This window comes from Alexandromys fortis, unplaced genomic scaffold (genome assembly GCF_014885135.2).
Source record: "Alexandromys fortis isolate MF-2015 unplaced genomic scaffold, M_Fortis_MF-2015_v1.1 scaffold_92, whole genome shotgun sequence".
Lineage (NCBI taxonomy): Eukaryota > Metazoa > Chordata > Mammalia > Rodentia > Cricetidae > Alexandromys > Alexandromys fortis.
In genome coordinates this window covers 6,133,510-6,158,505 of record NW_026067972.1, presented here as the reverse complement: position 1 = coordinate 6,158,505, position 24,996 = coordinate 6,133,510, and the positions used below count along the sequence as shown (strand labels likewise).

At 50.3% G+C, this 24,996-nt stretch overlaps 3 protein-coding genes and 1 long non-coding RNA gene across 5 annotated transcripts in view; 1 reads left to right on the top strand and 3 right to left on the bottom strand.

Moving 5' to 3' along the window:
• Window positions 1-52: 52 nt before the first annotated feature.
• On the bottom strand, window positions 53-5,848 carry Arhgef39 (Rho guanine nucleotide exchange factor 39). Its single transcript, XM_050155983.1, has 9 exons — window positions 3,694-5,848; window positions 3,469-3,563; window positions 3,139-3,259; window positions 2,814-2,932; window positions 2,198-2,268; window positions 1,829-1,957; window positions 1,268-1,497; window positions 971-1,059; window positions 53-851 (listed from the first exon to the last, which is right to left on the bottom strand). The coding sequence occupies exons 1-9, from the start codon at window positions 3,829-3,831 to the stop codon at window positions 836-838; spliced, it is 1,008 nt and encodes a 335-aa protein (XP_050011940.1). The 5' UTR covers window positions 3,832-5,848; the 3' UTR covers window positions 53-835.
• Window positions 5,849-5,929: 81 nt separating this feature from the next.
• On the bottom strand, window positions 5,930-13,813 carry LOC126509838 (uncharacterized). The gene is made up of 2 exons (XR_007594263.1): window positions 13,733-13,813; window positions 5,930-8,663 (listed from the first exon to the last, which is right to left on the bottom strand). It is a non-coding gene; the product is annotated as an uncharacterized lncRNA (long non-coding RNA).
• On the top strand, window positions 12,071-18,344 carry Ca9 (carbonic anhydrase 9). The gene is made up of 11 exons (XM_050155978.1): window positions 12,071-12,488; window positions 13,428-13,457; window positions 13,654-13,824; window positions 13,940-14,082; window positions 14,165-14,257; window positions 15,131-15,197; window positions 16,478-16,635; window positions 16,795-16,930; window positions 17,067-17,093; window positions 17,492-17,570; window positions 17,681-18,344. Exons 1-11 carry the CDS (start codon window positions 12,161-12,163, stop codon window positions 17,745-17,747), a joined length of 1,299 nt encoding a protein of 432 aa, XP_050011935.1. The 5' UTR covers window positions 12,071-12,160; the 3' UTR covers window positions 17,748-18,344.
• An 885-nt stretch (window positions 18,345-19,229) lies between these two features.
• Window positions 19,230-24,996, bottom strand: part of Tpm2 (tropomyosin 2) — an 8,850-nt gene continuing 3,083 nt past the window's right edge. The window contains exons 3-9 of one of the 2 annotated variants that reach the window (XM_050155984.1): window positions 23,902-24,035; window positions 23,681-23,798; window positions 23,518-23,588; window positions 23,302-23,377; window positions 22,707-22,769; window positions 22,520-22,589; window positions 19,230-19,380 (exon numbers count right to left, since the gene is read on the bottom strand). In XM_050155984.1, the coding sequence (XP_050011941.1) occupies window positions 19,298-19,380; window positions 22,520-22,589; window positions 22,707-22,769; window positions 23,302-23,377; window positions 23,518-23,588; window positions 23,681-23,798; window positions 23,902-24,035 (615 nt within the window). In that variant the 3' untranslated portion in view covers window positions 19,230-19,297. The other variant, XM_050155985.1, reaches the window with a different exon arrangement.

Below are 24,996 nucleotides of genomic sequence, written 5' to 3'. Positions count from 1 at the left end.
TCAAGGCTCAAATTCCTTTTTCTCATGGTTTAGACAAAGTTCTTTCCAAACACACAACAAAACAGCACTTTATTAAAACACAGCGGGGAAATAAATTATAGGACTTTTCAAACATAGGAGGTAGTTCAGGAAGATCTGGAGTTCAAGGCCAGCTTGGGCTACTGGAAATCTTGTCTCAAGAAAAGAAAGAAACTATACAGTAGCTAGGTGTGGCAGCATACACCTGGTAAACCAACACTTGAAAGGCTGAGGCAGGAGGAATTCAAGTTCACATCAGCCTGGGTCACATAGGAAGACCCTGTCTCAAAAATAAAATAAGAAACCATCAATAACAAAAAGGGCCTCCTATAAAAAGCTACAGATTGAATAGACAGCAAGGCTCCCTCCTCCCCCTGCGGCATGGTGTCAAAGGAGCTGGATCAGCTGGGGCTCAGCTAGGTTTAAGCCTGCTTTCTGATTCTTGTTTTGTTTTTTAAAACAGGACAGGGTTTCTCTTATGTGGCCTTGGATGTCCTAGAATTCGTTCTGTAGATAGTGCTGGCCTAGAACTCAGAGATCTACCTGTCTCTGCCTCCCAAGCACTGGGATTAAAGGTGTGCGCCACCACTGCCAGCTTGCTTTGATAAACTAGTTAAATGGCCCGTGTCAGGCCACGGAGGGCCCTGTGGTTCCAGTGTTGAATTCAATTTCCTTTTGTTCTTGGCTCTGCCCTATCCCTGAGTATCCTGAGTTCTGGAATTTTAAGATTCTTCTTAGGCATGTCCAGCTGCCACATATATCCCAGGATAGCACATTTGTAGATGACAGCATCGTGTTGCAGTAGGGCTGGACACTTCTAGCTCTTCTGACTTCTGTGGGAAGAAGAAACAGTTCAGGCTGGAATGCATGCTCTGTTCAGTCACTCGTGGGGATGGGGAGCCCAGCGGTGAGAGAAGCACTCCTTTCCAGCTCAGGAAAGGGCAGAGCTTACCTGATGGCCACGGTCAGGCTGTGGTACCATCGTGACAGCTCCTCGTGGTCAGTGGACATGAGCAGTAGCTTCTCATGGGGGAAGGACAGCTAGGGAGAAACCGCTTCAGTTCAGAACAAGTCAGGCCAAAGTGGTCACTGGTTCCACGGCGGTCACTCAGGGATAAGAGGATGACTAAAGGAGAGCTTGTCCCCAGCCATGCCTCACTCTCATGGAAAGGGACCCAGGCCAAGTGATACGCTGGTCTGTGAGTGCCTGTAGTATATCTGAGGCTCAGATTTCCCATCTACAACTTACACTGAGCAGACCACCACAAGTTCCTCCCGAATGGCCAAAGACCCTGTTAAGTTGACACTGGGACATAGGGTACAGGGCCCTGCAGACAAAGGTGCCACTCTTCAGCAGGTGCAGTGGGGGTCGAGGCTTGGCCATGAGGAGCACATCAGAGAAGAGGAAGAACATGCGGGGCCGGGGCTCCCCGGTGGGAGGCACCACTAAAAGCCAGCCCTGTCTCAGGAACCATCGTCCTAGAAAATGAGAGCCGTTATCTTGTATAGCTTCAGAACCATGGGAAAACAAAAGGGCAGGAAACACGGGCAGGAGGTATATGCTGGCGTTGAAGTTTTTTTTTTTTTTTTTTTAATTATCGTATGTATATGTAGAGGTCAGACGACAACTCCGGGGAGTCAGTTCTTTCCTGCTACCTTTACGTGGGTTCCGGGATTAACTCAGTTCATCCAGCAGGTGCTTTCAGCCACTGAGCCATCTTGCTAGCCCAATAATATGCTGGCTTTGTTGAGGAAGAGAAGCAAGTAAGAAGGGGGTAATGAGGACGGAAGGACAAAGTCCACAGTTTACCTGAGGTAAGCCCTTTTGCCTTGCGTCCGCTGAGTAGAGCCTGGACACGGAGGAGGTGCTGGTCATTCTTCTGGCTCTGACCAATGGCGTGGACTCTCTGGGCAGTCTCGCTCACCAGGCGGGCAGCCCCTGGAACAACACCCTCTCCCTCATTTCCAACAGTACTTAGGCTCTGCATGGCTACTGGTGGTAGCTAGCTAGCCTGGAGGGGCCTGCATCAGGTTCTAGCTTCTTGCAGAGGCAGGACCCTTTGGGACACTATACATGTAATGGGAGATGGGGATATACCAGGCATTGTTGGAGGTCAGAACCAGAAAGACTTTCAGGACAGGCAGCCCCTGCCTGTGTTGGAGAAGAACAAAAACCTACGTGTGAGCTGTTGGTAGTCAGGGCTGTTGGGAACTGTGTTTTCCGCCAAGGCCACGACGAGATTCTCGTACCTGGAAGTGGACAATTGGAAGAAAAGTGAAGTAGAGCCAGGCAAAATGCCCTGGTTTCAAGAGATCTGAAGAGCACCTCCCAGATGTTCATCCCTTAATTATAAGGTCAGAAAAGGCCTGGCTGCTCTGCTGCCCCTCTCCAACCTGGGACTCAGAATCTGGGCTCACACTATGCAGGCCACTTTCATCCAACAGTAAAGAATCAGTGGCCGACTGTAGTTCAGGAGGTTGGGTCAGAAGATGCAACTTAAACCAAGGAGGCTACCACAGACAACCTAGGAACCCTGGAATAGAACTTCAAGACCAATGAGCTTTTCCGGACAGCCTGTCTATTTCTTAGTGCAGGTTCCGTCCCACAGCCCCAGGTCTCAGGCTGCAGCCCCTGGGTACCCCTGAGTGTTCACATTTACTCCAGTAAAAGCACCTTAGAAGATATTGGGCTCAGAGAGGCAGAGCTGGGATAGAACCTATGGCATCCCCCACAAAGCTGTAGGCAGAGCTATGCAGCCAGAGGAACTAATTCTAGACTAGAGGGGTCCACTCACTGCTGGAGCCGCTGCACAGGCAGAGGGAGCAGGTCCTGGAGTTGAAGACCCCTAAATTCAGGGCGGCCTTCCTGAAGCCGCACGAACCTCCGAAAACGTTTATTCTTCTTCAGCTGCGTCTGGATCCAGAGGGAGAGTTCGCATCAGGAAGAGAAAGCACTCCCTTATATTACACTCTGTGTACACACGCTCAGCCTTCAGCAAGGGGTGCACTCCTGAGGGAAACCTGGTCCTCCTAGGGACGTTAGCAAAGAGCTGGGCTCGAAATGCAGAACACTATTAGTTTAGGTCTCTAGATTAAGAAGGAAAGGAGGAAGAGAGTTACCTGAAGGACGGCCTGAGAACTCTCGGTATTGGCAGCAAACTGGGTGTAGAGCTCCAGGTGGGAGCAGAAGCCCTCTAGCCCCGACCCCCAGTGCCCTTCTTCCAAGTAGGGGAGCAGCTCTCTGTGCGGGCAAAAGACAGTAAAAAGGCAGGCCAGCAACTACTCAAGCCCTCCCACATATACCTCCCATAACCCTGTCTCGGAGGCAATGCTATTATCCCATTTTACAACTGGAGCGCAGGCAGGTTGAGGCATTGGGCCAAGGCCACAGGTGAAAAAGTTGGCAGATGAACTTGGCCTTTCCAGCTAGGCTGCACCGCTTCCACTCACAGGCTGGCGGCATAGATTTGCTCCCAGTTCCCAAACAGGGCCTGGCGCTCTGGTGGTCGTAGTGTCCCCTTGGCTTTCAGGATCCCCAAGAAGTACTGTGAAGGGAACGAATACAGTTTTCTCAGTCTGTCGCAAGAGAAAGTCAACGTCAAGGTGCAGCCAGCAACTGCAGACGTCAGTCCGAAGCAAGGTCTGAGACCCTCCCACACCCCCGCCGAGCCCCACCGTGGCCACAAGGCCCAGTTGTTCTTGGTAGCGCCGCTCGGTCTCCAGCAGCTCCCGAGCGGTGCAGACACGTTTCCGTTCCCAACGAGCACGCTGCTGTCGCACCGGGCAGTGCGCGTTGGAGCCTGGGCTCTCCATGCCTGGGCCAGGGTTCCAGGCTTTCCGCAGTGTCGCGCCGGAGATTCAAATTCCAACCGCTCGGGGGGCGGGGCCGCGGAGGTGCGGCCAGGGAGCACAGAGCATGCGCGGGCAGCGGCTCGCGGGGCGGGTCCCCTCTGCTGTGTCTGCCCCATCCGCCAGGGCGGCGCTCTAGGTGCGCTGCAACGTCGCGCAAATGCCAGGTGTGGCACGAAGGAGGCACAGCTGTCTGAACACGGAGACTGGAGACTACAAAATGCAGACGTTGACAAGGACTCTGTCTAACTGTAGAATTAGGAATGTGGGGATAAGTACCGTCCATACTACATCCTGAGCCCATGCCAGACAAAGAAGCAGTTGGCCAGTCATTCCCAGTGCTTTCACCAGCTAGGAACCTTTGAGCTTTGGACCAAAGTGCGCAAGTTTTAAGTTACCGTGTTTCTTCATTTAATTTTTTATTGAGATAGGTTCCTATAATGTAGGCTGGCTTTGAACTGAATTTGAGGTTGACCTTGGTTTAAGCTGCCTGCCTTCGGCTTCCAAATGAAGTTAGTTTTGCAGCGTCAGACCGGCTTATGAAGGGCTGAGATGGAACCCACTCGTGCATACTAGGCAAGCACTCTACAGCGACATCCCCAGTCCTGGTTTTGTTGTTGTTGCTGTTGTTTTGTTTTGTTTCATACTGATCTAAACTTGATCACAAACTAGCTTCAGGTGAGGAGTCGGTAAGGTGGTAGTTTGGGTTTACTGGAGTTTTTTTTTTTTTTTTAATTTTTCTCTCATAAAATACATTCCAACCACAGTTTCCCCTCCCTGCACTCCTCTCAATCCCCCCCCTCCATACTTCCTCTCTCCCTCATTCTGATCAAGGACAAAAGCTTTGATGGGTTAGCTGGGTACCTTATCAAAAGGAGAATGTCCTAAATTTTCCTTAGGACTTTGAGGAATTGGGTATACCCCCGTAAGGTAAATTTTCAGGAACATTTTGTCAATATGTCAGGAATCTCTTTTTAAAGATTTTGATGTTTAAAAACTATATGTTCACATGGGAGGGTATGTGTACGTGAGAGTGGTGTGCGTGTGTGTGTGTGAATGCCAGTGCCCCAGAGTCCAGAAAGAGATGTCCCAGGAGCTGGAGTCATGAGCAATTGTGACCACTCAGTGTGGGTGCTGGAATTCTCCCAGGAGGAGTCATGGGCAGTGTGGTCACCCAGTTTGGGTGCTGGGAATCTCCTAGGAGGAGTCATGGGCAGTGTGGTCACCCAGTTTGGGTGCTGGGAATCTCCTAGGAGGAGTCATGGGCAGTGTGGTCACCCGGTGTGGGTGCTGGGAATCAAATTCTGGTCTTCTGAGAAAGCAGGGAGCACTCTTAACTCCCCAATCATCTCTCATACAGATAAACAATATTTTTAAACAAAGGGAAAGGGCTGGAGAGATTGTCTATTAGTTAAGAGTGCTGGCTACTTTTCCAAAGGACTCGGGTTGAATTCCTACTACCCACATGATGGCCCATAACTATCTGCACCTCTAGTTCCAGGGGATCAGGCACCCTCTTGTGGCTGTCTCAGGCATCAGGCATGCATATGGTACACAGACATATGTAATTGAACATTTCTCTCCAACCCACCAGTTCACAAATACCTGGCAGCCATTTCCCAAATAATTGACTCAAACGAAGGCTTAATATAAATTATAAATGCTTGGCCAATAGCTTAGGCTTATTACTAACTAGCTCTTACATTAAGTTAACTCATATTCCTTATTTATGCTCTGCCATGTGGCGGTACCTTTATTAACATGGTACATTCATCTGCTCCCTCTGCGTCTGACTGGCAACTCCTCACTCCACCCTTTCCTCCCATCATTCTTAATTTGACCACCCCACCTATACTTCCTGCCTGGCTGCTGGCCAATCAGCATTTTGTTAAACCAATTCAAGTTTACAAATCTTTACAGTGTACAAGAGGATTATTCCACAGCAGACATAGGCAAAATACCCATACCTATAAAATAATAAAATAAGGGGGAGGAGCAGGAGGAGAGGAGGGAGGGGGAACTGGGATGGTATATTAAAATAAATGAAATTTAAAAAATAAAATAATTTTTTAAAAGTATTTATTATGTTTACAGTGTTCTGCTTTCACAAATTCCTGTATACCAGAAGAGGGCACCAGATCTCATTATAGTGATTGTGAGCCCACTATGTGGTGGCTGGGAATAGAACTCAGAACATCTGGAAGAGCAGCCAGTGCTCTTAACCTCTCCAACCCAATAAAATCAATACATTTTATTTATATTATATTATACTTTTATATAATAATTTATAAAATTTTTATTTTATATGTTTATAAAATTTTTATTTATATTACATTTTATTTATATTTATGCATAAGGTAAAATAAATATTAAAAAGTTCAACCAAATGTAGTGGTGCACACTTTTAATCCCAGCACTAGGGAGACAGAGGCAAGAGAATTTTTGTGAGTTCAAGGCCAGCCTGGACAGCCAGGGCTACACAGAGAAACCCTGCCTCAAAAAACAAAACAAATTCTCTCGATAGATAGATAGACAGATAGATAGATATAGGGAGATATTGATATAGAGATGTAGTGAGAGAGATATCTACATATGTCTATGTATATATATATCTATACATACATATATATATATTTCAGACTTAAGGCCTACAGAACACTGAGATTTTAAAAAAGCATTGTCTTAAGACACCTGGTTTATGGGTACAGTTTAAAAACATCAACACACTCATAGTAAGTCATAGTTACTCATAGTAACGCCAAGAGAGAGGAGAAAGGCAAGCTACAGAGAGCTGCGTGTGTAATGTGATTCCCTCTGCACAAAAAGGTACATGAAAGGCCGGAAGGCTAAGCAATCAAAACCTAATTGTGTTTTTATCTCTGGGGGATGAGACGGAATATAATTGGACAAATGAGTGTCTACCTGTGCCAGGCAGTGGACTCCTGAGGCTAAAGGTCTAAGTGAGAACGGTGCAAGTCGGGAGATATTTTAATTCCCTGAGTCTCTTCTTCATGTTCCCCAACTTTCCTGCATTGGCTATGCACTATTTTGTAATTATAAAATACATTTTATATTGGGATACTAAATGTAAGAAACATTAGACCCCATTTCTTCCATTTGGGCTCTTAGGAATCTGGGCCCCAAGCCAAGAAGCAGGGGATTGCCAGGGTTCTAAGCTCCCCCAGCTCAGATATTCTAAGAATCCTGAAAATGTTAAGTGCTGGGCTTAGACCAGAGAAGAAGAGCCTGAAACCCTTGGAGAAATGGAGAGTTTGGAGCAGACTGTTTCTTTGGTTTGGGTTCCAGGAGAACTGGTAACATCAGGTTAAGGGCCAGTAACACTGTCTCAGGTGAACGCAGAGAGACTGCCTGGTGGCTTATGTCTGTAATCCCAGCATGTAGAAAGCCGAGGCAGAAGGATTGCTGCAAGTAAGTAGCCTGGGCCACACAGTGAGACCCTGTCTCAAAAAAATCAAAACAAAAGAGAAGCAAATGAAGGGCAGCCCCTGCTCAAATGTGGGTGAGCACAGATAACCCCCTGGGAATCCTGTGAACCTAAGCAGTAAGAATAGAGGAGCTACAGACACGGCTCAGAGGCTAAAAGCACTGGCTGCTCTTGTTCAGTTCCCAGGGTCTGATACCCTCTTCTGGCCTCCCAGGGCTTCTGCATGCATGTGGTATTCATGCACACACATACACATGAAGAATGGAAGAATTGGAGGGGGGGTGGAGGAAGAAGTGGGTATGTCTGAGTATGTTACCAGTCTGTGGGTAGAAGAGGGGATGGAACAGAGCTCACTGTGAACTCAGGTTGGGAGCACTGTCTAATTGGTAGAAGAGAGCAAGGTTGAGTATGAGGAGACACACTAAGGACTTCTTGAAATGTATCCACTTTGGTTCTGCTACATGGTAGCCACATAAAGACATATCCACAGCCAGCGAGTATAATCTTACCTGGAGAAAGGGGTTTTGCAGATATAACTAGGAATTTTTGTTGTTGTCGTATGTTTTTTGTTTGTGTATTATTGTTATCATTATTAGTTATTATTGTTATTATTACTTGAGACAGGGTCTCACCATGTAACTCTGGCTGGCTTCAAACCCACAAAGATCTGCCTGCCTCTACCTCTCAAGTAATGGGACCCAAGGTATGCACCACTAGAATCCAGGAGTGGCAACAAAAGAGGCTCCGCCAGGGCCTCCCAGGTAGCCTGATCCTGCCAATACAACTTCAAACTTAAGGCCTACAGAACGTTGAGAGTTTTAAAATTTGAATTGCCATAAGACACCTGGTTTATGGGTTTATGGTGATTTTTATGATAGCCCTAGCAATAATAGTGTGATGGGCCAGCCTCAAGACCTCACAACAGCTTCGGTCTTGTCTTCCAATCCATGACTAGGGAGAAGGGGGCTTCTCTCCCGCTCTACCAGCAAGTGGTTCTCTCTTCCGTAACCCAGGGCTAATCAGAAACCTGACTTAGGAATGTGTTTGTCCGGGTTTTAGAAACACAGATCCCAGTGACCAAAGACTTGGCTTTAAAAACACGGAGGTGTCCTGTGCCAGGCAGGGAGTGTCCCACGTGGTTAGATTCGGCATAAAAGGACTCTGAGAGCTCAAGCTTCAGGGTTTGGCAGATTCCTGAGTTATAAAGGTGTGATCCAGGATCAGAGTCCACATCTCCACCCACGGCAAGGAAACGGCCGCAGGGAGAGATAGAAGGGCACGGAACTGTAGAGGACATCCGGAAAGTTAGCAAATGCTGCAGCTCCGTGCTCGGAAACACAGGCGCAAAGCCCTACAAAGGAGAGAAGGAGAGGAGGCATCACGGTGCTGTCGGAAGGAAAATGAGTAAAAGCTGAGCTCGGTGTTAGAGAAAGGGATCCACGCATCCCCCAAGCTCCAGTGTACAGTATGGTCCTCTCTGTTCCCATGGCCTCTCTCTCCCAGACTATTCTAGTTATTACCACAGTCTGCCTTCAGCAAGCCCCTCCAGTTTAGATATTACCATGATCCTTCCACATGCCAGAGTCCAAACAAGGTTCTGAAAACAGCCAACTCTCCACAGTACATGATGGGTCAAATGTCATGGATGGTGCTGGATTTGGCTTCAGAAAGGCCAGCAGGGCCTTGTGCATGAGGCAAGCACTCTGTCACTGAACTGCATCCACATCCACTCACACAAGGTTTTTTTTGGGGGGAGGGATGTTATGGTCTGGCACACACAAATCATTGACAATGAGCCCCTAAGATACAAGGACCTGGTAAGGTGTTCTACAATGAGAAAACACTTGATGATAGCTGTTGAATAAAAATTGACTCAAATTTTGAACCCTGCCCTCATGGTCTCAAGGAACAACGTATAGCAGAACAGATAAAATGTCATATATCATCGTAATATGATTAAATTGTGAGCAAGATTATTACTGGGGTCAAGTGCAGTGCGGTGGTAGTTCAGAGGCACCATTGAACTCTCCAGATTGGAGGTGGGGGGTTGGTAAAGAAAGGTAGCTGGGTGGTGGTGGCACACGCCTTTAATCCCAGCACTTAGGAGGCAGAGACAGATGGATTGCTGTGAGTTTGAGGCCAGCCTGGTCTACAGAGCGAGTTCCAGGATAACCAGGGCTACACACAGAGAAACTGTATCTCAAAACAAACAAACAAACAAAAAAGGTTTTCTTAGGTTAGCAAGATGGTTCGGCAGATAAAGCCACTTGCCTTCCAAGCCTGACATGCTGGAGGAAGCCTACAAATGGGGCAGAGATGCACCTGGAAATGTGGGGTCAGGGAGCCGCCGGAAGTAGCCAAAGATCCTGACAGACTGAGATGCTCAGACTATATAGAGAAAAGGAAAATGAACAAAAGCTGAGACCCATGTTGGAAGAAAGTATCCATGCAGCCCCCAAGTTCCAGTTTAGAGTATGGTCCTCTCTGCTCCTATAGCCGCTGACGATCTGAGTTTGGCCCCTGACATCCACATAAAGGTAGAAGAGAACTGACCCCATAAAGTTGCCCTCTGCCTCCACATCCAAATACACACAAGCCCCTCACAGTGAATTCCAGGACAGCTTTGTCTACAGAGCGAGTTCCAGGACAGACAGGGCTGTTACACAGAGAAACCCTGTTCCAAAAAACCAAAACGAAAAGAAAAGCTTCCTGGAGAACTTGCCTGGCATCTGAGTTAGAACAGAAGGTATTTAGAAAAGAAAGATAATGAAAACATTTAGCACCATGGTGGTTTACAAACATTAATAACCAAAGTCAAACCTGATTGGGTTCCTCAGATGAGGCCTCTTGGACCCTTCTAAACTAGGCATTACCCTTTAGATCAGGAATCGTCTAGAAGGTTCTCAAAGAGAAGCTGGGATAACAGAATTACCTGGAACCATGGGATATGGCTGTATGCTGCAGAATTAAAACTAATTCGATACATTCAATTAACCTATACAATCACCCTGCTGAACAATCCTCAATATGGACATGAAATGACCTTATTCTTTGTTGAGGCCATGTGGATCCCCTGAGAATGAGCTGCAGACCTAACAGCTGTCCTCTATCCTATGCTGCGTACCTGGGAACAAGGACTGGACGAGGCTCGGTAAATGCTTATTAAATGGACAGACTGGAGCCCCGCATCCATTCTCACGCGGTCCCAATTCTTTACACCCAGTCTCTCTGCCTGATCCGTGTTCATAGCAGTCTTCAGCATGGCCTAATAAGAAAACTGGACTCGGCCACGCTCTGCAAATAATTCCTTTTTACATCTCTTTACTTATTACATGTGTATTTGCATACGTGCGTGTGCCATGGCCCACATGGGAGACAACTTGGAGGAGATGGGTCTCTTCTTCCACAGTGTCAATTCTGGGGGTCCAACTCAGATCATCAGACTTGGTACCCACTGAGCCATCTGGCCAGCCTCTGCTCAAACTATCCCATGCCTCTTCTTTACCTAGAATACGATTCTCCTTACTGTGGCTCCCATCCACCTTCCCGTGGAGCTCCTACCTCTTCTTCAAAGGTGGGCTCATGCTGGGCGATGGTGGCGCACGCCTTTAATCCCAGCACTCGGGAGGCAGAGGCAGGCGGATCTCTGCGAGTTCGAGACCAGCCTGGTCTACAGAGCTAGTTCCAGGACAGGCTCCAAAGCCACAGAGAAACCCTGTCTCGAAAAACCAAAAAAAAAAAAAAAAAAAAAAAAAAAAAGGTGGGCTCGTATTTTGCCCACTTCCATACTTTCTTAGGCAGAATTATAATATTCGTCCTCACTCACTGGAGTGAGAGCACCTCAGGCAGGGGCAGGGACTCTTCATTTTGATTTCCCTGTCCCTGGTCCACTGCCTAGCATGCCATAGGTATTAAATAAATACAGAATGCAAATGTGAGTGGCAGTCTAGGCACTGAGACTTAGATTTTAAAAGGCAGTAAAAAGTTTGGAGGGAAAAAAATGAGTATTTTAGGATTGGGAGTTAGTTCAGTGGAAGAGTACTTGCTTGGCACCCATGTCCCTGGGTTTAGTCTCCAGCACTGAGAATCGAGAATGGTAGTGGCAGAGTGGGGGTGAGTGGGGGCGGGGGGGAAGTATAATCTAACTGGAACATTAGGGGGAAAGTAAGAGACAAAACAGAATGGTTTCTTGGGTGAGGTTTTGCAGACCTGGAAGTTGGAAAAAGAAAATGGCCATACTTTGGCAGGCGATGGGGGAGCCATCAGTGTCTCTCATACATACTCAAACATTCATGCTCAAATTTGCCTCTTACTTACCCATGGGCCCCGCTACCTGCTCAGCTCTAGGCTGTGTCTTTACCTGCCCCCTCTCCCCAAGACCTGACTGTGGCAGGATTTAGACACAGGTTTCTTGTCTCCTCAGCCCGACTACACCAGGGCCCCAGCTCCCCTTTTTTCCCCTTCCCTCCCGAGGCTGGGAAGCAAGCCAGGCCTAGCAGAGGCTGGCAGGCAGGAGCTGGGTGGTGCCACGGAGAACCTATACAGTGCCAGGTGGTGCCTTGGGCTCCAAGCTGGGCTGGTGATCCCGATAACCTTCTGCCTGTGAACACACCTGCCTCTCGCCCCAACCCTACCTCTTACCCAACCTGTGTCCAGGCTTTGATATCGGGGAGGGGGGCACAGGGCCAGGCAGACCTGTGGGACTTTGGCTCCATCTCTGCAAAAGGGCATTCCGTGAGTCAGCCTGCTCCCCTCAAGGCTTGCTCCTCCCCCAACCCAGCTCCTATTTCCGATGCACGTACAGCCCGTACACTCCACACCGTGTCCTGGGACACCCCAGTCAGTCGCATGGCTTCCCTGGGCCCCAGACCCTGGCCCTCTTTGTTGATCCCAGCCCCTACTGTGCTGCTGCTGCTGCTGCTGCTGTTTCTGCTGCCCCTAGTGTCTGCTCATCCCCAGGGCCTGTCCGGATTGCAGGGGGAGCCCTCCTTGGGAGAAAGTTCATCTGGGGAGGATGATCTGGGCGTGGAGGAGCTGCCCAGTGAAGAGGATGCACCTGGAGAGGCTCCACCTGAAGTTAACGCTGAAGCTGAAAAGGAGGATTCCCCGAAGTTAGAGGATCTACCTACTGTTGAGTCTCCAGAGGACAGTCATGGCTCCCACGAGGACGGAAAAGGTAAGTGGTCATCAGCTTCCAAACTGAGGCTCAGGCAGTTTTAGGCCTCCCCTCCCTACACCCCAATCCTAGCAATGCATGCAGGAAGGACACTAAGCTCTAATAGGCAGCCCTTCTCCCTAAAGGGAGAATAATTGGGAGAGATGGCAACGAAGAAGGGAGGAAAGTGAAGAGGATCTAGAACTGAGAAATGGACAGAGAGGGGGAAAGTGAAGAGAGAGAGAAAAAAGAGTAAGACGAGGAGAGGAGAGGAGAGGAGAGGAGAGGAGAGGAGAGGAGAGGAGAGGAGAGGAGAGGAGAGGGGAGGGGAGGGGAGGGGAGGGGAGGGGAGGAGAGGACAGGAGAGGAGAGAAGGGGGGGGGGGGCCCAGAGGACCTACAGAGAGTATACAACTGTCACTCACAATTTTCAGTGCAGGAAGAACCAAACAACAGGCAGAGGAACTTTGATTTGCTTTTTTGGGGGTGGGGAGAGGTAAGGAATGAGGCGGGGTCTTATCATCGTATAGATCGGGTTGGTCTTGAACTATTTTCTGCCGTCTACCTGTCTCTACCGCTGAGTTCTAGGATTTCAGGTGTGCACCACCACACTTGGCTCTAAGTTAGGGACTTTGGGAAAGCTGGAGACAGACAGGAAAAAGAGGAAGGTGAGCCAAGTAAAGGGAAAAGGATGACCTGCTGGCTTGAATCTGCTAACTGGAGCTGCTCTGCAGACCCTAGCATTGGCTGGTCTGCTGGTCACTCCTCAGAGGCTGAGTCACAGTTGGTGGCAGGCCACTGTGCTTTGCACCTAGCCTGCTTTATTCGTTACCTGCACACTCTTGTAAGACAGCCGGGTCTGTGAGGCCCCACCAGAGCCGGAGGGAATCTCTTTCATTATGGGCACTGAGAAATGACTGGGCTGTAAGAGTGAGCTTATTAGTTCTTCTGATTTATGCAGGGGGTGGCCACGGTCATTGGAGCTATAGAGGTAAGACACCCACCTTCGACACACACCTAATCTGGGAGTCCATCCCTATTGATCTACCCCTCTTCCCCTGGACCCACGTCTCTGACCCCACCCCCACCCCACTCCCGCCTCTAAGCTTCCTGACTCCACCCCCTGCTTAGCCTAACGGTTCTTGTCCTATACATCAGACTTCGTGCACCTTTTTCTCTCATCCCAGGCACCCTACTCTGGCCCCAGGTGTCCCCAGCCTGTGCCGGCCGATTTCAGTCTCCTATAGATATCCGCCCAGAGCTCACCTCGTTCTGCCGCGCCCTGCAACCCCTGGAACTACTGGGCTACGAGCTCCAACCTCTCCCGGAACTGAGCTTGCAGAATAATGGCCACACGGGTGAGGTGTCTAGGGCGGGACCTACGGAGGGGAGTGGCAATTCAGCTGTGCTTTGGGGGGGTCCTGCTGGCGCTCACGGGTGGGTAGACGTCGCTCCCTTGCACTCCCCACGCAGTACAGCTGACTCTGCCACCTGGGCTGAAGATGGCTCTGGGACCTGGGCAGGAATACCGGGCTCTGCAGTTGCACTTACACTGGGGAACTTCAGATCACCCGGGCTCAGAGCACACTGTGAACGGCCACCGTTTCCCTGCTGAGGTGGGCATCGGGCTGTCCCGAGAGGAACAAAGAGGATGTGATCGGAGAGGTGGGCTCATTCTGACCCTTAAACCTTCTCTAGATCCACGTGGTTCACCTCAGTACGGCTTTCTCCGAGCTTCATGAAGCCTTGGGTCACCCTGGGGGCCTGGCAGTTTTGGCTGCCTTTCTGCAGGTACCACACTTGACACTCCTATCCCATGGGCTCAGTGCATCTCAATTAGCTCTCTGCTCCATTCAGCCTTTGTTCATTCTGCAGCGGCAGGGAACCAGGAAGCAGGGTACAAGGAGGTTTCCTTTAAGGAACCCACAGGGCAAAGGCTGACTTGACAGTCATAAAGGGAGAACACTAAAAACAGTGGTCGCGGAGGAGGTGAAACTTAAATCCTTCACTGGTGGGAAACAAGGAGGGCTGTTGCACAGAGAGAGGCCATCATGAGCAAAGACAGTATGGACCATTTCAGGGAACGCCACATACCACAAATGGCCTGGGGAGGAGGCATTTCTCGACTACTTCTGTGAGCCATCAGGTCCCCATCATGAAATGCAGTATTCACTGACCTCTGTGTACCCTTAACGATCAAGAACGCACTTGCCATGGTAGGAGGAAGCCAGGAAGTGAGGAGATGCCCTGCCTGTAAGCCTCACTAGTGTGAAGTTCACAGCATCAAGCCAGACAAGTGCCTCAGATATAGCGTGTAGGATTCCACTCCAAGAGTCAGACTCATGAATCATCAAAGCGAATACAGAGGCAACACAAGTACAAAACCTATTATGGCTTTCTTCGGAGACCACGGAGTGTGTGTGGCAATAACAAGGGACACTACGAAAGTGAGCAGGGCCCGGATCCCTGAGGGGCCAAGTATCCTCCTTCAGTTTGCCATTGAATTCCAGGACACCAAGCTAATTCATTTGCAAAGCAAGAGTAACAGCATTCGAGTAAAAAGATTTTTATATTTTCCCAGCATCCTCAGAGGTGAGGAATGGGGAAAGACTACAGGAACCCTACCCCATGTTCAGGCCTCTAATTGTGGTCAATCCCCTGCAGGAGAGCCCAGAGGAGAACGGTGCCTATGAACAGCTGCTGTCGCACTTGGGAGAAATTGCAGAGGAAGGTCAGTTTGTGGCTCCCTCGGGAGCTGCCCATCTGAGGACGGAGCTAAGGAAGGAGTTGAGGGTGAACTGGCTCTGAGATTGGTACCGATGGCGAAACTGCTGAGAGACGAATGGGAACAGGGAAACTACTGTCCGCAAATAGAAACCAAAACCAAACAGAAGATACCATTAGATGAAAAAGCCAAGTTGAGGCTGGGCATGGTGGCATGTGCCTTTAGTTCAAGGCCAACCTGGTCTACATAATGAGTTCCAGGCCAGCCAGGGGTGTATAGTGAGACCGTCTCAGAGACAAACAAACACAACAATAAGTAAAGTAGAGAGGAAAAATGTTTAATGTTTAAAACATAGGATTGAGTGTGGAAAGCTAAACTGACTTTGAGAACTGTCTACCATTTATGAACATCAAACATTTTATGTTTGTAAATGTTTGAGAGCAGGACACGGCAGAGCATGCTGACAATCCAGTGCCTGGGAGGCTGGCTACACACCAAGTCGGAAGCCAGCCTAGGTTACACGAGACCATGTCTCCGAAAGGCTAAGGGTATAGCTTGACGGCAGAGAGAGGGCATGTGTGATGCCCTAGGTCCAGCACTGAAAACCCACTTTAGCTGAAAAGTTAGCTCCCTTCTCAGTGACTGAGTTATTTTAAATCTCAATTTACTAGACTTTTAGGTTTTTGATAAACTAAAACACACAGAGCTTTGTGTCTTTTTGTTTTTTTTTTTTGTTTGTTTGTTTTGTTTTGTTTTTCAAGACAGGGTTTCACTGTGGAGCTCTGACTGTCCTGGAACTCACTCTGTAGACTAGGCTGGACTTGAACTCATAGAGATCAGCTTGTCTCTGCCTCACAAGTGCTGGGAATAAAGGTGTGTGCCAGCACCGCCTGCATTTGTGTCCATCTTTTATAGTTACAAATATTAAATGTATTTATAAGTTATTCTACGTGTTGTGTGCTCACTAGATAGAATACAGGATCTCCACCAGTGACCTACGTCCCAGCTCCACTTTCTTCTTTTATTCCAATCTGAGTTGAGTCAGCAGTCCTGAATGATATGGACATGCACTCAGAAGACTGAAGGCCTCGAAGGAGGGCTGTTGAGCTCTTTTCTTGGGACTGGAGAAATGGCTCAGCAGCACAAGGCCTCCTCTAATTACCCAAAGCCCTTCATCTCCTTTTGGATCAACCACACATAGTGAGAAGCAGCGAACCTGGGCTTGTTCCTGGAGCTTCCAGGGCCACAGGATCTAGGTGAGACCTCAACACAGACCCTCTCCACAGGCACACAGATCAAGATCCCAGGTCTGGATGTCTCCGCATTGCTGCCCTCGGACCTCAGCCGCTACTACCGATATGAAGGGTCTCTAACCACACCTCCCTGCAGCCAGGGGGTCATCTGGACTGTGTTCAACCAGACAGTGAAGCTGAGCGCGAAGCAGGTAAGAATGGGGGTGCGGCATTGACACGGGGCGTTGGAAAATGGGAACGTAGGAGGAGATAAGGGCGAGTCAAGGGGCCGCGTCGTGAAGGGAGACAGAGGGCTGGGGACCCCTTGCTCCTTTTTGTCTCGTACTATCTATCGACCCTCCCTCCCCCAGCTCCATACTCTCTCTGTTTCCCTGTGGGGACCTCATGATTCTCGGCTACAACGGAATTTCCGAGCCACACAACTTTTGAATGGGCGAATGATTGAGGCTTCTTTCCCTGCTGAAGTGGACAGCAGCCCTGAGCCAGGTGCACGGTTGTCTGATGGCCCATGTCGCCAGGTCCCCTAGCCATGGGTCCCTCCTCTTCCCATGTCTTCATTTGTGCTACAGCCCTGTCACAGGTACTCATGGGCCCGGCTCTAATGTCTCCTTTTTCTCTTCAGTCCACACGAATTCCTGCCTTGCTGCTGGTGAGTTGGGGTTCCCCCTTGTTCCTGATGCAGGGGAACACCCTTTAGTGTCATTCAGTCCAGGAGCTAGTACTTTATTTTTCTGCAGAATAAATGGCCCTAAACCAATGCTAGATCAGGTAGATAGATCTGTACCACTGGTTTAGTTTATCAGGACGAGGCCCCAGAACTCTCCGGCGATGCCCCTCCCTCCCCCAACAGCCCTTTCACCTGGCTGCTGGAGAGAAACCGGTGCTTTTCTTACCCTTCTGCTATCCACCTCCAACCTCAGGCTGGCCTGCTCTGGAGACTGAAGCCCTGGGGGCTCCCTGAGCACTCACTCAGGCAAAGGGTTAGGAGTATAGGAAGCCAACTTGGAGGGAAACCCACTTTCTGAGGCAGCTCCTCCTTTCCCCTAGGTGACATCCTAGCCTTGGTGTTTGGTATTCTCTTTGCTGTCACCAGCGTGGCCTTCCTCATCCAGCTGAGGCAGAACAGGTATCTATGGTCCTCCCTTGACACAGCCTCTTCTGTAGAACCCAGAATTCCAGGACTGCCAATGAACTCATTCAGGGCTGGTTTTCTGATTCTAGTTCCCTGTTCTATAGGCACAGAAGTGAGACCAAAGATGGAGCTAGCTACAGCCCAGCAGAAATGGCAGAGACTGGAGCCTAATAAGGAGAAGCCAGCTAGAGGATTCTGGAAACCTTGTCCTGTCCATTACACAACTCCTTTTAACCACTAAAGAACCTTTCTCATCTTTTTAACTTTTCTTCTTTTCCGTAAAGTACTGTAATGAGATCTTACAGTGAAAAGCCAAGCCTGGACTAAATTCTTGCTTTGTTTCTTTGTTTTTTAGAGAGAGGGTTTCTCTGTAGCCCTGACTGTCTTAGAACTAGCTCTGTAGACCAGGCTGGCCTCAGAGATCTGAATGCCTCTGCCTCCCGAGTGCTGGAATTAAAGGCGCGCACCAGCACTGCCTGGCAACTCTTGCTCTTACTATGCAGTCAAGTGCCCTACTGCTAAGCAATACACCCCCTGATCTTACTGTGGAGGCCAGGCTGGCCTTGAACTGAGTATGTGGGTAATGGAGTTTGAACCCAGTCTCCTGCTCTGACTAGGCAAGTGTTCTACCACTGACTAAGCTTTTAGCCCCTTCCCTTGAAAGCTCCATCCTCCTGTCTCAGCCCCTTGAATGCTGGGATTACAGGCATGCACCATCATGCCTGGCTCATCCCGATTATTTTTAAAATAAATATTTCTAATAAAACAGGTATAAGTTGCCTTTGTCCTTGAATCAAAAGGATGTTCTATTAATTTCCCATGGCTGCTGGGGGAAGAAACAACTCCCACAAGGTGACACACTTACAGTCCCCGAGGCAGGGTTGTCCAAGAACTTTATGCGTCAGCCCAGGTGTGAGTGGGCTATGTTCTTCCTGGCTTTCTCAAGTAGAACACGCCCACTTTCAGATTTTAGAATCTGCCTGCTTTCCTTCCTCACGGCCCCTTCCTTCACTGCTCCAACTCCTTGCTTCCATTGTTCCGTCTTCATTACCGCCTTTCACCTATTCCCAGCCCCTTTTCCCTTCTAGACAGTTCCGCGGTTGCTTAGACTGGATCAAGACTACAGGACCTGCACCGTCATGCATGGCTTAACCCTCTGAGGACCTTGGGATGATACTGGGCCTGACCCCTAAACCCAAAACAACCTCCTCCATTTCCAGTTCTTAGCTCACACAGTGTTTCTTTCTGGCTAACGTGGCATTTTTCAGGATTAGAATATGGACCTTGTTGGGGCAAGAACACCGAGCAGTTTGAGTCAGATGGTTGGCTTAGTCACACGGAGTGAGCCTTTTGGGCATTTGCCCTGTTGGAATATCTGCCCCTTTTTGAATTTTTGCCTCTAGAATGTCTGGCCCAGAGACTGTTGAAGCAGGGCTGGGCCATGGATGGCGGCTCTGCCCTGTGAGGTCTAGAGGCCAGGACAGTTTCCTACCCGCTAGGGAACCGCTACACAGGGTTGTTTGCCGAGTCCCTCCTGGATCCACACCTCAGAACTCCCATTACAAAGGGTATCCCACTGCAGGGATAGGAGCCAGGCCCTGCCCATTCAGGGCCCCTCCCAGCACTACTGCCAACCAAAAAAAGGCCTTGGCATGCCAGGAACATCATTTTATTGGCCTGAGGAGGGAACTATATAGTCTGGTAGGCAGCAGGGCCAGCCCTTACATGTTGTTGAGTTCCAGAAGGGTCTGGTCCAAGGTCTGGTGAATCTCCACGTTCTCTTCCTTGGCACTAGCCAAAGTCTCTGTGATGGAAGCAACAGGTGAGGTGGGGGAGGGGAAACAGGAAGCAGGAACATGAGGGAGGGAACCAAGGACAGGGATGGCAGCGTACAGAAACATGTTAGGAGACACTTTGTGGACCTGGGGCAAATGGGTAGACCGACTGGACACAAAAGGTTGGGGTGGCATCAGTGGCCTGGGGAGGTAAACAGGTGGCCTTCCTTTAGAAGGTTCAGGAAAATTGAAAACAGAAGGGAAGACAAAGGTTCAGTCAGGAAAGGGAGGGCCAGACAGACAGAATTGGGACAGAAAACAGACCTGCAGTTGCTGTGAAAGCCCCTCTTGCTGAAATCCAATACTTTTTCGACTTCACTGGACCTTTTCTGACCTTCGGGCCCCTCCCCTGTGCCTCACTACCCCACCTCCCTTCCAGCCATTCCGTCAGATTCTAGAATCCCAGTTAAGTGCTCCAAGGTCAGCGATGGGCTGCAGAGGGGAAGGGAGGCTGTGCTCGATGGACCCACTTATATCACATGCACGGGTCATCAGGAAGTGACGGGCTGGGAGTGCCATGCAGAAGGATCTGTGTGGGCCAGTGTTCTGTGCGGGGGCTGAGTGTCACAAGACCGAGGACGCTGGTAAAAGCCAGGGTCTCAGGAGTACACAGTGCTTTGACAGTGGTGATGGAGGACTCTCTGGGGGGCAGGAAAACAGCATGGAGACCGAGTTCAGAGTTTATTAAGTAGAGGAGGAGGGAGGTCAGTGGATGGTGGATAGACAGCAGGGGGAAGCCAGTGCCAGAGCAGGTGACAGAAGTGACAGGCATGCTCCCTCAGCTGTCCTCGGCCCGGCTATGCAATGTTGCCAATTTGTGCTCCTCTTGGCTGCCCCCGCCCTCTCAAAGAGAGTGGAAAGAGAGATGAGAAGAAGGGGGCCTGCAACGGCCACAGTGGTATGGACTCAGAGGGAGGTGATGTCATTGAGCGCGTTGTCCAGCTCCTCGCTGATGGCCTTGTACTTCATCTTCTGTGCATAGACCTCATCTGGGGAGTCCCAAGAGGAGGAGGAGAGGAGGGAGCACGGGGAGGAGATGGAGGAGGGGAGGAGGAGATAGAAGAGGGGAGGAGGAGAGAAGGGAGCATGGGAAGGGGAGGGGATGGAGGAGGGGAGGAGGAGAGGAGGGAGCACGGGGAGGAGATGGAGGAGGGGAGGAGGAGATGGAGGAGGGGGGGGGGAGAGGAGGGGGGGGGGGGGGGGGGGGGGGGGGGGGGGGGGGGGGGGGGGGGGGGGGGGGGGGGGGGGGGGGGGGGGGGGGGGGGGGGGGGAGGGGAGGGGGGGGGGGGGGGGGGGGGGGGGGGGGGGGGGGGGAGGAGGGGAGGGGGAAGGAAACACGGGGAGGAAGGGAGGAGGAAAAGGAGAGGAGGATGGAAGATGGGGAAAGGAGCACGGGGGGGGGGGGGAGGAGATGGAGGAGGGGAAGAGGAAAGGAGGGAGAGAAGGTTATGAAATGGAAAATAGAATCAGAGAGATGAACGGAAGAGAGAGACCAGAGGACAGGCCAGATGGCAGTCATGGCTTCCTCGTCCCCTTTCTCTCCCCTGGCTTCTTTTGTCCTCTGCACCCCAACTTCTCTCTCCTGCTGCAGCATCTCCCAGGAGCCTGTGGGCAGTGCTCTGAGCAGGCAGCCATGCAAGCTTAAGAGGGAAAGGAAGGGTGCTGGCCAGGAAAGTCTAAAGTCCTAAAGTTGGAGATAAAATCCTGCTTGCCTGAGAAGACTGGAAACAGGAGACATGGGGATTAATGGAAGCAAAAGGTTATCAGAATAAAAGAGAAAGGCGACCTTTGTTGATAACAGCAGTAACCACAGACCAGCAGATACCTGGATTTCTGGTTTTGCTAAGGCTAGCTCAAAGTAGCATCTTCCATTAACAGTGTTGTGTAAATCCTGACATTTGATCCAATAGTGGTTGGGGATATAGCTCAGTGGCAAAGAACTTGCCTAGCATGTATGAAGCCCTAGGTTCAATCACCAATACAAAATAATAATAATAATAATAATAATAATAATAATAATAATAATAATAATAATAATAATCTCTGTATTCAGTGAAGTCTTGTGGTCTGTGGTAGAGCTCAGGTCTAAAACATACAAGGCTGTGTGGGTTCCACCCCCAGCACAAGGGGTGGGGCATCTCTGCAATAAGACCATTGCATTGTCCTTAGCGGTAGCATTTGCTACACTAGTGTTATGCAAGACCGGCAGATCAGCATGAAGGAGCTGGTGGCCCAAGCCTGTAATCCCAGCATTGTGGAGTCAGATTCCAGGGGATTGCCACAGTTTTGAGGCCAGCCTGGTCTACAGAATAAGATCCTGTCCAGGGAAAACAATCATTTGGAGTAGGATCTATATGCTCCTTGTTTGTGTTTCTTTCTTCTTCTTCTTCTTCTTCTCTCTTTCTCTTCACCTCCCATGCGACCTACCACTCCAGCCCTCAGAAATCCAATTTTGAAAATTGTGTGACTATATAATGATATGTGTGTGTTTGTGGGTGTGTGTATGCTATGGTGTTTGTGTGGAGGTCAGAGGTCAACTCTGACGTTGGTCCTTAACTTCTATCCTGTTTGAGACCAAGTCTTATCATCACTTCGCATGCCAGGCCGGTTGAGCTTCTAGCCATCCTCCTGTCTCCACCCCCATTTCCTCTCCTATAGTGTAGGAGTGTTGGGACTGTAGACACCGGCTACTGTGTCTAGCTTTTACATGCATTCTGGGTTTCAGAATTCACGTTCTCACGTTTGTGGGACGTGCTTTGCCCACTGAACCACTCTTCCAAGCCCAGGAACATGTTTTCTTAAGAGGGTGTCAGGTCCCCTGGACCTGGAGATACAGAAGCTTGTAAGCCACCATGTAGGTGCTGGGACTCCAGCCTGGGTCCTCTGGAAGAGCAGCCAGTGCTCTTAACCACTGAGCCAGCTCTACAGCCCCATCAATCTGTTCTCAACTTTTCAGATAATCATTCATTCTAAACCCAGAAAAGCACTGGAGTGGCCTGTCATGATTCCTTGGAGTCTGCAGAGTCCTGGGTAATCCCACTCATTTAAAAATATGATGCGATAAGGGGCAGGCTGAGGGGGTGGGTGTGGAGGGGCATCCTTTTTTACCTTCAAGGTCATCAATGGTCTTCTCCAACTTTGCCACAGATCTTTCAGCAAACTCTGCTCGGGTCTCAGCCTGCAATAAAGACGGGATTGGAGACATGGTCAAGAAAGAGGCCTTCCCAGAGAGTCTCCCAACAGCCACCCCTCTTTCTTGTCTCAAACCCTCAGAGTCCCACCAGGGCAATCTCACCTCCTTCAGCTTCTCCTCCAGAAGTTTGATCTCCTCTTCATACTTGTCCTCTTTGGTGGAATACTTTAAGAGACACACACATGCCATCAGTGAACTGCTTCCTACACCCTGAACCCTGGAGCTCTCCCCATGAACCCCGCGGGCTTCTGCTGACCTTCATTAAGCACCTGGCCCTCCCTACCTAAGCCCTCTTCTCCGCCCCGCATGACCCCAAGACCCAGTCCTCACTGCCCCTCTGCCCCTTCTACCTTGTCCGCTTGGGCTTCCAGGGATTTCAAGTTGTTGGTAACAATTTTCAGCTCTTCCTCTAGGTCCCCACATTTACTGCAGGGGTGTGTGGCAGGATGGAGCGTGAAGGCACAGTGAGGTGAGACAGGGGTGGGGGGTGGAGGGGTGGCACGGTGGGGGAGGGGTGGAGGAGAAAAGAGAAGAGCCAAGTGGTGAGAGTGACAGGCTGAGTTTGGAAGCCGTATCCCCGCCCCCACCCCCAATCCCTACTGCAAGAGCGAGACGGAAGCCTGAGATGCTGAGCCGAGGTGAGAAGTGAGGTGAGAAAAAGGTGCCATTGCCTAGAAAGGCCCAGAGAGGTTACTACCTCCTCCTCAGAGGCTATCAGCGACTTGAGGGCCTGGTCCATGGTTCGAAGCTCCTCCTCCAGCTGCCTGGCTCGGCTGGGGGGCAGCAGGCATAGATCAGAGGACTAGGCCTGTCCCTGTGGCCTCTGGCCCGGGGAACTGCCTGACCACTCTGTACACAGTGCCGAGCCCTTAGCTGTTTACTGTCCCCCTTCCGGCCCTCAGGGCATCCTTACCTCTCGGCCACCTCAGCCCTCTCTTCTGAGCGCTCCAGCTCTCCTTCCAGGATCACCAGCTTCCTGGCCACCTGAGGGAAAGTGGGAGGGAGAAGTAGGTCAGTGGCGACTGACGGGGGCTTTGGGGACTGCGGGTGAAAGCAAGGCGGGGCAAGGCCGGCACCTCCTCGTATTTGCGGTCCGAGTCCTCGGCGATATGCTTGGCCTCCTTCAGCTGCATCTCCTGCAGCTCCATCTTTTCCTCATCCTTCATGGCCCGGTTTTCAATGACCTTCATTCCTCTGAGAAGCAGGGGGAGGAGTTCACGTGGGGTCATTCCCAGCAGAGGCAGGCCCCTCCCTCTGTAGTCCCTGACCTGCCTCCCTCCAGGGCCCCCTTCCCCACCTCTCGCTCTCATCGGCCGCTTTCTCAGCCTCCTCCAGCTTTTGCAGGGCTGTAGCCAGGCGCTCCTGCGCCCGATCCAACTCCTCCTCTACTAGCTGGATGCGGCGGTTCAGGGAGGCCACATCTGCTTCAGCCTATGGGTCAGAGGGCAGAGGTCAAAAGGCTTTGTGTGCCTTAATGAGCATCAGCTAAGCTCCAAGGACAGCATGGTTCTTCTGAATCTTAGCTTTCTGGTTTCTGTGTGGTCACCGTATCTCCCCCTCCCACCCATTTGAACAATAATCTTCTGCTTAGGTAAAAACCTGTATCCCTGCCCCTCCCAAGCTCCATTCTCCAGAAGTGCTGCCTCTTCTGGCACTATACATGGTAGTTCCTGTAACCCCCTTGAGAGATGTTAACCTAAGTCTGGGGCAGACCCTGGCTCTGGTAAGAGGGAATTGGGAAGAAACAGTACAACTAGACTTTGCCGCTGCTAAAAAAGCAGCCAATCACAGAATCAAGTTCTGTGATATCACCAGTTGCCAGGCAGACTCTCAGCAAGGCAATCCCAAAAGGCAAGCCAGGCCTGTAGGGAGCTGTGGCAGCAGCAAGGGGCTCCCTGCCAAGGTGACAGTGGGGGGCGGGAGGAGGGAATGCGAGTGATGAGACTCAGACTCTGAATATGGAAGCAAAACCTTAGAGGTTTTGGAGAAGGTCCATGGAAACCCAGGCTATCCTGAGAAAGAGAGGCGGGGCGGGGCAAGACAGCCCATAAGGGAAGATGACAACAGCAGTGTGGTTTTTAAGCGCACTGGCTCGGAGTCAGACTGTCGTCTCTGAGCCATGGCTCAGCTATTGCACACTTGTTATATGACCTTGGGCAGAACATTTGGCCTCTCTAAGCCTCAGTTTCCTCCTTCACAAACCAGAACTAACTATCACAGCTTCTTCGGGAGCACTGTTAACCCGCTGGACCAGGCGGGAAGCTCATGAAACTAAGCAGGTTTTCGACCCCATGCTAGATTCACTGAACTGAGACCTCCAAGGGGCTTGGGACTCTTAGGCCTTAAAAAAAAAGTTGTTTTTTTTTTTTTTTTTTTTTTTTTTTTTTTTTTT